The sequence below is a fragment of the Belonocnema kinseyi genome, chromosome 10, assembly GCF_010883055.1.
Source record: "Belonocnema kinseyi isolate 2016_QV_RU_SX_M_011 chromosome 10, B_treatae_v1, whole genome shotgun sequence".
Lineage (NCBI taxonomy): Eukaryota > Metazoa > Arthropoda > Insecta > Hymenoptera > Cynipidae > Belonocnema > Belonocnema kinseyi.
This window is the reverse complement of record NC_046666.1, coordinates 89418345-89431014: the sequence shown is the minus strand read 5'-3', so window position 1 is coordinate 89431014 and position 12670 is coordinate 89418345. Positions and strand designations below refer to the sequence as shown.

The window sequence follows — 12670 nt, the reverse complement described above, 5'->3', positions numbered from 1 at the left end:
CACAAAATGTTTTTAACCTGAAGAAGGCACAAAAATGTGGCCGAAACATTGTTATAAACTAATTTTATTAATAAATGATCGTATGACCGAAGATTTAAAATTTAAATTTAAATTTCAATGTTTATTCTCATAATTTTGATACCTTTCATTATTATATTTTACTCTACCAACACCGAGATACTTAAAGAAATCCAAAGGTGGCCTGAGGTTACCAAAACTATCAAAATAAATTATTTTACTGTTAAACTTTTTATACGCAACCCAATAAGTACCTAGATTGTTTTTATCTTCAAGGTTAACAATAGCACTTTTACATGTACGTGGCCCACAGTTTGGTAATCCATTACGCATAAAACAGCTCTAAAATGTTTAATTTTTAAAGATTTTGCGAATTTAAGTAAATCTGCATCTGTTAATGCTCAGTGAGGTAGCCTGACTTTAAGTTTTTTTATTTGCACTTAATGCCCCCTCCTTGATTATATGGTTTTAGATGAAGTCCTAATCCTCCTTTATATGGTGTCAAATAAAGACCTTTCCCCACAGCAATGGTTTCCATTGCTTCATTATGACGTTTTTTTCTTCAAGCTTTCGTTTTCCATCATTTGAATCATTAAAAACTTTAGCTATTCCCGCAACTCTACCAGCTAGCGCACCAGTAGCACTCAGACCGGCAAATATGGGTATAAGAAAGGGTAGAAAGCCACATAATATCTTTGGAACTGGTAAAATTCGAGGTTTATTTACATTTCTTTTTCCACCAGTTTTTTTTACAACTGCACGTGCACCTCTGAGAGTAGATTTGATAACAGTTTGTGCATCATTACCTGGTATCATTGCCTTTTCAGCTGCTGTAACTATTTTTTTGAGTGGGGTAGTAGACCTTTTATTTTTGAGACCCATACCAAATTTTTATTTAATTTTCATTGCATTAGTTATTCCCCAAGCAGCGGCCTTTTCACCCAAGCCTGCGTCCTGAGCAAGGACACGTTTCCAAGCTTTTTCAGCTAGTACACTGTCAGCTGAGTTTCTAGCTTCTATATTTTCTCTATTTTGTGAGTAGGCTATATCATGCTCCTTACAAGCAGCGTCAAGAGGATTGATTCCAGGGTCACCTCGCGCAATTCGTTTTGCCAATTTCGTGCCTGGTCCACAGTACTGGTATCCAGGAATATGTAACTCTACAGGAAGATTATTAATAATTTTATTGAACAGACCTTTGCTACGTCTTGCCTCTTTCGAGAATCGCTTACGACTGACTGTAGGTTTGTCACCGTGAACGATCACATCTATTTGAGAGATACTTTCAGATTAAGGACTGAACCTACATAAACCTGACATTTATAGTTTTTCACTCAGTCATAGTCAAGATGCAGTTCGAAGTACAACCTATAAAGTTACATATCGATAATTTCGATTCGCTTGTATAACATGAGAAAAAAGAAAAACGGCATGAACATTTGTTACGAAGCAGTGTACGAGCAATATTTTGTGGACCTTTCAACTGTGGAAAGACAAATTCTTTGTGGGCCTTGTTAATACACCCAAATGGATTGAGATTTGAAAATGTTTATGTTTACTCTAAAACTTTAAATCAACCAAAATACAAATTTTTAGAAAAAGTTCTGAACTCAGTAGCTGGTGTTGAGTTCTATCCTTTCAATGAGCAGGATGATGTTGTAGTAGCAAATGAAGCGAATTCAGATTCAGTCTTTGTATTTGATAATTTAGCCTGTGAAAATCAAGATAATATAATAGCATTTTTTCAATGGGTAGGCACAAGGATTTTGACTGTTTCTATTTGAGTCAGACATATGCTCGTATTCCGAAACATCTTATACGTGATAATGTTAATTTGCTTGTATTGTTTAAACAAGATTAGATGAATCTGATGCATATATATGATGATCATGTGAATAGTGACATGCCTTATTGACAATTTAAAAAGGTGTGTTTAGCTTGATGGTATGATGATAAGAATGGATTCGTTGTAATTGATAAGGAAAGAAATCTGAATGAAGGTAGCTATAGAAAAGGTTTTGACTGTTTTGTTAATCTGGAAAAGCAATAAATATGTATGTAATGACTACATAGAGACAGTTACACAGTTAGATACATACAGTTAGATTATATACAGCACATACAGTTAGATTACTAAAGTTGGGTAAAAAAACAGTTGATCAGACATTAAATGATACCTTTAAGCCCATCATTACAGCACTTGAGAAAATATTAAATGGTTTTAAAACTGTTAAAAGAATTGGTCCAATCGGAAATGAAGCCAAGAATAAAATGAAAAATGAAATCAAGAGTGAATTTGAAGAAGAATTTCAGCAAGAGTTGCAAAATGACAGTGAAGAACAAAATGATCAAGATGATGATGAAACTTCATTCTTATCAGCATACGTTTATGAGGCTTCAGAGGATTTAGAAACACCGGTTTCCTTTCCATCAAATGATATAGCAATTGATTATCTTTAAAAGTTGGAGGAGAGAAGGAGAGGTATAGATAATGTTTATGGTGTAAGAAAATTATCGAAAGACAGACTAATGATTGGAGATTCTTCGATAAGTTTCAATAAAAATCTTATTAATATAGGAACTGTAAGCTATCCAAAGAATGTGGATTTGCTTAAACCTTTGTTTAAAAAGATACCAAATTGTACTGTTATAAGTAATGAAGACCTTGAAAATGATAAAAATATTGCAATTTCAACAAATTTGCCTCAAAAACATTATACAGTTGATGGGGATTTTCGTGATAATAAATCTTTCTAATATACAAATTTTATAAAAAAAACTAATTCCCCTTTCGCCTTAGAAAACTAACAATAAACAAATTGAAAAGCGCTCTTCAATGGGCAAAGGTTTAATTCCAAAATATATGGTTGGTACAGAGGCTAATAAATTAAACTACATTTATTGGGATAATCCAAACGAATTAGTTGATAGATTGCGTTTACTGTTAGCATCTCAAGCAGCGGGAAATCCAAGTCACACAAATGAAATTATGTTAATTATTGAAGAATTACAAGAGGCTGGAATTATTTATTAATCAATTTTTTAAATAAATTTATCAATTTATTATTGATAATTAATATTTATTAATCAATTTGAAAAATATTTTGGTCATTTGAAAAATGAGTGTCGATGTGTTCGGACGTCATATTAAGCGAGCTAAGATGGCAAGTCGAGGTCCACCAGGAGTTGGATTCAAATTCACCACCGATGGGTATTATGATATCGGAAAGAAAAAGCTGTGCAATGTAACTGATGCAAAAGATTTAGATGATGCAGTAAATTTAAATGTGATGTAACATATGATACAGCAAGAAATTCAGACTCTGCATAATATCACAGCTTCCTTGCAAACTGAAGTTGTTAACAATAACATGATGATTGAAACTTTAGAAACTTCCTCATATAACAGTTTAAATATTTTGGAGGTTGATGTGGATTCCATTCAAGAACTGGCGCATCGCAATTCAGAGCTCATTTCTCAGTTGGATGCCAAGCTGAACACACTAAAAAATGAATAACGAAAAGCTGCAACTTGTGAAAGAGTTACATAGGCCTGCTAGAAGAAACTATCAATGTCGGCACTTTGATATCCGTAGCATCGTTGAGACTTGGCAAGCGGATCTTATTGAAATGCAACCTTATACAAACGAAAACAAAGGATACAAGTACATTTTGACTGTAATTGATATATTTTCCAAATTTTCTTGGGCTATTCCAGCTAAATCCAAGAAGGGTGAAGATGTAGCTACAGCTATGGAATCTATACTTGACAAAGGACGCATACCGAAAAATTTACATGTTGATAGAGGCAATGAATTTTACAACTTACATTTTGAAAATCTTATGAATCGATACAGGATAAATTTGTACTCGACGTTTAGCAATTTAAAAGCATCCATGTGCGAGCGATTTAATCGTATTTTAAAGAATAAAATGTGGATGCAATTTATCTTACAGGGGAATTACAAATGGATAGATATTTTGAAAGATTTAGTTTCATCTCACAACGATACTAGGCGTCAGACTATTCGAATGAAACCAAAAGATGTTACTGAAGGAAATGAGAAAAAAATGTTGTTTGATGTATACAAAAAATACAGTGTAAAACATGCAGTTGAGAAAGCGAAATTCAAAGTTGGAGATAAAGTGCGTATAAGTAAATTTAAGCATGTTTTTGAGAAAGGCTACACACCAAATTGGACAACTGAAATATTTACCGTAAGCCATGTTAAGATTACTAAACCGGTGACGTATATGCTTAAAGATTATCGGAACAAAGTTATTGTAGGTTATTTTTATGAGCAAGAACTAGGCAAAGTTGGACATCCAGACATTTATTTGGTTGAAAAAATACTGAAAAAGCGAGGAAATGAGCTATTTGTAAAATGGTAAGGTTTCGATGAATCACACAATAGTTGGCTAGATAAGTCTAGCTTGTAAGTATCTTTCGTATTAATTTTAAGTTTTTTTCTAAATAAAGTTGATTATTTTCGGGTATATATGTCTTTTTTACTTACACATCTACCTACCCTTAATCTAGTAAATGAAAAAAGGCGAATTTAGTTTAAATTATATTTTTATTTAGATATTTCTTACAAACATAATGCATGACATTTTTAATTTATAAAACTACCATTCACGCATCTGAGTACTGATAATTTCTCAATCACTTCCTCACACACATTTGGACTAGAAAAAGTCATCATTTCAAGAAATAGAATTTCAAATCGCATAAAATTAGCAAATATAAGTTTTTTCATTGTCCGACTCTTTAAACTCGTATAGTTTTTTGGTATGTAAGATTTTACACTTTTCACAGATGGTGATTTCACGTTACAAGTGGATATTATTTTTGCGTTTCTTGAATTTTCTTCAAAGCCACTATATACTTTGCAAAATATATAGTCATGTGTATATGGAAATTTCTACATTCAATGCATTGTAACTTCTCTTGGTCATCAAAGAAGAGTGTTATGAGGTTAAAGTAACTTTTAAAAAATTTCCACTTTTCAAGATTTAGGGCTATACTTGCATGAGGATGACTGTCCTGAAGTTTCACTGCTGAGGTGAGCTTTCCGTCTTTTTTAAATTCAGCTCCAACAATAATTTGTTTTGTGAATGATGAATTTAGGTTGTATGTGGCCACATGTAGCATTTGATTTTGTGGTGTATAAGGCATGATGAATATCACACCGAAGCTTGCCATTGACTGAGCGATATTGAAAAACTGTACACACTTATACATTTTTCTCCACAAATTCAATGGAGTTGAAGCGTCCATCCAAATATACCATTTCAAGATGCTGATCTTCACAGGCTTTCTTCATTTGCATAAACAGATTTTTATCCTCTTCAAGCAGTTTTGCCATTCTTTGAGGTAGGAAAACGGTGAATTTGTTTTCTATGATTACAAGCGTTCTCATTCCATATTTTGTTTTAGCCTCCTTAATGTCCGTTATTTCATATCCCTTGTTAACTTCTAGGTCTGTCAGCTTCTTTGTTGGAAGTAAATCTTCACTACGAGCGGTTTTGTTTAATTTTAGGAAATCGATATTAGGAAACCGAGAATTGTTATAATATCACGAGAGTGGTGGCAGATCTTGGAAATTTTCAATGATGCACCAATTCCGGGGATAGCAGGTATTACATAACCTAATATTGCGATATCATATATCATATCATATTCCATATTTTTGGGGCTGAAAAGTTCTATTCCCATCATTTGTAAGTATTGATTTCCAATATCGATAGTGTGGATCGTTCAAAATTGTGATTCGTAAGTCAGCACAAGGAGCGAAACCAATCTTACAGCCTTCTGCACTCTACAGCTCGTTTTGAGACCCTCAGAATCCGAAAAATAGGTTTTTACGAATGCGTCTGATTGTCTGAGTGTATGTATTTATGGATGTATGTATGCATGTATGTATGTGTGAATGTATGCATGTATGTCAAACTGTGGGCACGATAACTTTTGAAAAAATTAAACTATTCGATTGGCCTTTGGCACACTTTCTAAGTGTCAGAAACTAAAAGTCAGGTTCGTTAGCCAGCCATTTTTGATAGAAATTCAAAAATTTTCTGTACATATATTCATAGTATTTAATCAGACGAACAATTTATCCCAATGACTTTTTTCTATAAAACTAAAATTTAACAGAGTTATAGCTTTTACACAATTCCAAAAAACACAAGAAAATCAACATTTTAAGCAAAATAACGCACAATATGAAAAAAAAGTCAAGAGAAGAAAAATGTTTCTTTTTTAATCTCTTTCAAGAATGTTTCAACCATTTTTAAAAATGTTCTTAAAAAATTGAAAATTTAAATTTTGACAGCATAAAAAAAGAATGAAAAATTAAAAATTACATTTGGCGGTTAAACTGTGTAAAATAGGTAAAAAGCTGTGTACGCAAAAATGGTGTATTTTTAATAGATCTACAAATTTGTTATTAATCATTTTTTGATAACATGCGTATTTTGTGTTTTAATCGTGAAAAACTATATTAACAATAAAAAAATCAGCCCGCTGCGTGGGCACATTCTCATTACAACTTTTGTTTTTTAATTTCTTTTTCGTCTCATGTGTGGATTTTCAAAAAAATGTACTTTGTTTAAATGTTTTAAATGCTATTTTTCACGAAAAAGCGAAAAACAGAAGTATCAAAACATTATTCATGGCGAAGTAATTCATTTTTACATTCTCATCAGAGAAGGTATTAGATTTGTGTAAAATTGGACCCCACCCCCGTTTTTGTCAAATGTCCAAGTTTTGGAACCCCCAGAATCCGCAAAACAGGTTTTTACTAATGTGTATGTAGGTATGTATGTATGATGTATGTATGTATGTATGCATGCATGCATGAATGTATGTATGCATGTATGAATGTATGTATGTATGCACGAGGTGTGTTCAGAAAGTAAGGTGACTTTTCAATTTTCGCGGGCTACGTACATTCAAGTTTTAAATTTTTTGTTTTGTTGTGTTGGTACACTCGTTACGATCATATGTTCACAGTTTTGACAACATAGCTTGCGTTGTTTTTCTGGCAGAGGCGTAAAAGGTTAGAAGGGTTTGGTGTGCTCGGCGATTTTCTTATTTCGAAAAAAATGGAGCAAAGAGTTTGCATTAAATTTTGTGTGAAAATTGGAATCCAGTGCTCTGAAACTCTTAAAATGTTGACAGTTGCATATGGTGAGTCAACTCTGAGTAAGAAAAATGTGTGTAAGTGGTACAAGCTGTTCCAAGAAGGCCGAGAGGATGTCGAAGACGAACCTCGCCCTGGACGCCCCAGCACGTCAACAACAGATGAAAACGTTCAAGCAGTGGAAGAAATGGTGTTGATAAATCGCCGAATTACCATCAGAGAAGTAGCTGAAGATGTTGGCGTATCGGTTGGCTCATGCCATGCTATCTTTTCGGAAGTTTTGGGCATGAGACGTGTGTCAGCGAAATTTGTTCCGAAACTGCTTACTTTTGATCAAAAGATCCGACCAAAAACAGCACCACAGTCATGCCTCAGCCTCCATATTCACCGGATTTGGCCCCCAGTGATTTTTTTCTTTTCGCAAAACTGAAGAGACCCATGAAAGGACATCGATTTTCAACGATTGAGGAGATAAAAACTGCATCGCTGAAAAAACTCAAGGCTATACCACAAAATGATTATCAGAAGTGCTTCGATGATAGGAAAAAGCGTTGGCACAAGTGTATTATATCTGAGGGGGATTACTTTGAAGGGGACAATATAAATATTGAGGAATAAATGAATATTTTTTGAGAAACCCATGAAGTCACCTTATTTTTTGAGCATACCTCGTATGTATGTATGTTGTATGTTTGTATGTATGCCCGGCTGTGGGCACGATAACTTTTGAAAAAATTAATCTATTGGATTGGAAAATAATTGATCTTAAATTGTCGGTATACTGGTCTAGTATATTGTATATACTGTATATATTGGACCAGTATACCGACAATTTAAGATCTATTATTTGAATTTTTTACCTGGTCGACATTCACTGACATCAACTATTCGATTGGCCTTTGGCACACTCTCTGAGTGTCAGAAAATAAAGGTCAAGTTCGTTAGCACATTGGGAATAAAAAGGACTTGTTTGGTTTAGAATTTTTTAACTTCATCGTTATAATATTCTAAAATAAAATGAAAAGAGCTTTCTAAAACACTATAATAAAAGTCCAAACGGATTACCCTAAAAGAAGTTACATTAACGTGAAGGTGAAGAAATGCGTAAAAAAGTGAAAACTTCAGACCCCTGTATATTGACAACCGGTTGATAAATGAACTATGTTTTGGTGGATTAACGTGCAGAAACATATAAATCACGTTATATATTTCATCTTACACCTTTTATTTTGTTCAGAATTAGCGTGAAAATCTAAATTTGACCAAGAAAACATTCTGCCCCATATATACTTTATGTATACATAGTGTATATAATAATATACAAATGCCGTTATATAATTATATTACATCAATATCCGTAGCGGAAGAAACGGAAAGAGTTCACAAAGAGGTTCCATTCCGATCCTTTTCTTATTGGGTGGGAACTTTGCTTCCTATTTCTTTCCGAACGCCTCTCTTTCTGAAGGTTTCCGATGTGTTTCCGAACTTTCTCCGAAGTGTTGCCGTGTCCTATTATCTTATTCCGATGTTTTCCGAATATTCACCTGTATTCACCTGTGTATAACTGTGTATAACCTGGGTAATAGCATATAATTTTCTAATAAATTTTAGAAATTAAAAAAATTAATAAATTGAAAATTAATTAAAATAAATAAATGTATAAATATAATGAAATATAAAAAGAACTATACATAAATATAGACAAATTTTTTTTTAAATAAATTATTTGGCTCCATATCTATATTCACAGTTATAGAATCAAAAGTTACTTCAAAAATAACTGCACAAAGGAATGAGTGACTAAAACACTATGGAAAATGAAGTATATCCGAATGTTTGTAGCTTTTAAACAAAAATCTTGGGAAAATCTCTACCAAAGTCTTTTGCGCCACCATTTTGTTCCTTCCATTTCATTCATATCGATCATGGTAGGTATTCAATTGCACTGAACTCGATTTTCAACCAAACTTCATTTAAAACAAAGCAATTAAATGTGGTTATATTTTTTGGTGAGATCTACAAGAATCATTATTTTTATTGGCAGAGGTTGACATCCACTAACGGCATTTTTTCAAGCATATAATGACATTTGATTCTTTTGTTTCAGTCGAGTATTAGTGCAATCGAAAGCTTATTATCGATTGGGTTTATCGATCGCATCACTGTAAGCTACTGAGTGAGTGAGTAAGCGACAATCAGGCTCGGTCAACTCTGTGGAAAATAACTGACGACATTCAGCGCACTCTGCGATGGGCAGGAGAATATTCGAATATTCGAAATTTGGAAGATTTAGTTGTGATAATGTGCAGCAATAATGTACGTGATGTACAAAAGTCAAAAGGCTTTCTGAGTTATGAAATTTCCCTATTTCTAGGTTTTTAGGAATCATCTTTGCTGGTTTCAACAGCAAGCAATATGATTGATGCAATTGAAAAGGCTTGAAAGAAACAAATAAATTATTAATACGAAAATATATATGTATATATTTTTTAAAATTTGATTCGGAAAGAATTTGGATACATGCGGAAAGAGTAAAGTGGGTAGTCATTCGGAAATAAATGCGAAATGTTCTGCGACATTTGGAAATAAATTGGAAATGTTCGATGGTATTCGGTAATGATCGGAAAGAAGTCGGAGAGTGAGACATTCGGAAAGAAATCGGAAAGATTCATGGGACAGCGCGAAGTTCCCAAAGACATCGAAAGCAAAATTCCCATACAATTCGCAAGGATCAGAAAGGAACCCCTTTCCGAACTCTTTTCGAATCCTTTCCGAATATTTCTGACGCGGTCTTTCCGAAACCTTTCCGTTTCTTCCGCTAGGGATATTCAGGCATCAATGGAGCTTAGGAGTTGGAATATGCAAAAATTACTGTTTTTAATTTTTTACATTATGATATCCCAAATTTAAAATCTGAAAAAATTCACTGTCACAAAAATGAAAGTTTGAAAATTTTAGGTAGATTTCATTTTGATTCTATTCTTTCAAATATGAATATCCAAAGTCTTTGTAACAAAATTGCAAATCAAATTAATTGAATTAAATTATACTTTAACGGGATGAGGGCGTTACATGTGGCAAATTCAAGAATTACGATTCCCAGTAGCAGACGACAATTTAGTTACAAATTTTCTCTGTATGGGCGTTCTCATCTATCTTAGATAGATTCCTTAGAAGATTGCATTTTTGATACATTTTTGTGTAATTGGATTCTTTTTTCAACTTTAAATGTTGACACGTGGAAGTTTTCCCCTTGTTTTGCGAATGAATATATTTTAGGGAGAAAAACGAAAACATTTGAGATTTACAGGATATTTAAATTAGTCCTTAAATTAAAATCAGCTTGCAAATTTTGCCTGACGCGCGTGTTTTATTCTCCTGAAATAAGTATTTTGATAATCGTGAAAAATAACGGTATTTTAAAATTTGATGCACAAGTTTAAGACAATAAGTCAAATTTGGCGTAAAAAATGTAATTTTTAAATTAAAAAATATTTGCAGTGAAGAAGAAAAAAATAATAGAAAAGGTATAGAATTTTGCAGTGAAATTTTTCACTATTTCAGGAAAATACATGTTACACCACTGAACAAATCCGACATCGGAAACGACTTAGGAAACTTCGTCGAATATTGGGATCGTTTTTGAATTCGAAATATATTGAAGACTTTTCAGTTTCCACAAATTCAGTAAAATGCCCAAAATAAAAATTGTAGCCTAGAGCGAAACTGAAAAGTCGGTAACCGAAAAAATTATGAATCATAATTGCCCAAATGCATTCTGAACTTCAAAAACATTATTATTTATAAGTATATAACATACTTTTACGTTTAGAAGATTGTTTCCAAAAAGTCGTAGGCATTGAAATAGAAACATATAATATCTATAATAACCTCGCTGACATCTTAACTATCATATTATAACCGTGAGGTAATTCTAAAAAATCTTTAAGATTAAAGCACTCAAAGTTAGGTGTATTTTTCTCGAAAAGCATTTTTTCGAAGTTCTAACTTCAATTTGTCCAGCGACTGGTTTCAAAAACTATAAAGAGTTCGTCCTGTCGTTAAAATTCCGTGGATATATTCGGCAACATGACCCTATACGTAACTTCATAAATATGTAAAAATTATTTCATTTTATTTTAAAGATACGTATATTATATGTGATAGATTATATTTACCTTGTCACCAATTCCTGCCCTTATAATATTCACTCTAAAAGTTTCTTCCAGTGTACTTCGTATTTCCTCTGAAAGAATGCACAATATCAAAGATTGAAGTGTCTGCATCCAACTTCATTCACTATTTAATGCAGCATTAGAACTCTGGTATATTGACGAAATTTTTTAAATTTATTTGGATACTCGGATTACCGAGTAACGTTATATTCAAACCCACATGTCGTATACCCCCCCCCCCCCCTATCAAAATTTTCAATTTATTTAAGTGCATAATGGAAATGTTGTCCTAGAGTTCGATTTTGTTTAGAAAACAAGATGAAATGTACACCAGCCTCCGGGTCTTCAATAGATCTCCTTTTGCTCTCCTTACCTACCCTAGGGGGCCGAAGGAACCGAATGGAGCCTCTACAAAGTATCCGAAAAGACCCCGTTGGGTCGCCATTCGATTTCTTTTTAAAAAACTCGAAAACAGCAAAATCAACTTTTAAATTGTTGAAATTCGAATCCTACGTTAAAATTCCCTATAGGAGGTCACGGAATAATCGGAATAGTTTTTTTTTGCAACGGTACAAAGTTTAAAAAGATATAAGACGCATCACAATTATAAGACTAAATCCATATTTATTTTTAATACCAACAAGGAATTTCAAGTGTCTCCTTTACTCTTTCCTCAACTGGTGTTCTAAGGCTTGAAAATGGACCACATTGTGTCCAAAACGTTGCCAATTTTTTCAAAATACGAGCTTTTCTACTTTATTCAAATGACCTTTTCTTCCGGAGACTTTTTCATACATTATGTTTTAGGCTGTTAACTATGAGATTTTAAAAAATCTATTTCTAAACTTTAATCCAAAGGCTTAACAAAGTACCCTTTAATGTCGGCTGCTCTATAGATATAGCCTCTCTGCTTGTTATTTATGATCGAATTCTTTTAATTTGATTTTAAGCTTTGACTTTTAACTTTGAACGGAAATCACATAGGATGTCTTCATGCTGCCTTTATCATGACTTTATGATATCTCCGTGTAATATACAACTTTACGATACTATAAAACAGTTTTCTTACGTTTAGAACAGTTTCGGGCTTACACTAGAGGATGTTTTTGGTTTCGTGCACATTTTCTTAATGAAACTTAGAGAAGACTCATGGCCGAAATATTTCTAAGGTGAACTTTAAAAAATAAATCTTGAAAATTAAGTCTCAAACAGTTTTTTGTAATATTTCAGAGCATTTAAGCATTCAAGTCTGATGAGAGAAAAATACAGAAATACTTTGAATTTGGGTTGATTTGGAATAATGATAATCTTATACAAGACGCTTTAAAGATG

At 32.9% G+C, this 12670-nt stretch overlaps 1 protein-coding gene across 1 annotated transcript in view; it reads right to left on the bottom strand.

The window, feature by feature from the left end:
* LOC117181251 (receptor-type tyrosine-protein phosphatase N2) overlaps positions 1-12670 on the bottom strand; it is a gene marked incomplete at its 3' end in the record, with an annotated part of 454371 nt that overhangs the window by 207936 nt on the left and 233765 nt on the right. The window contains exon 8 of the mRNA XM_033373815.1: positions 11342-11409. Coding sequence (XP_033229706.1) covers positions 11342-11409 — 68 coding nt within the window. The remainder of the gene's footprint in view (positions 1-11341; positions 11410-12670) is intronic.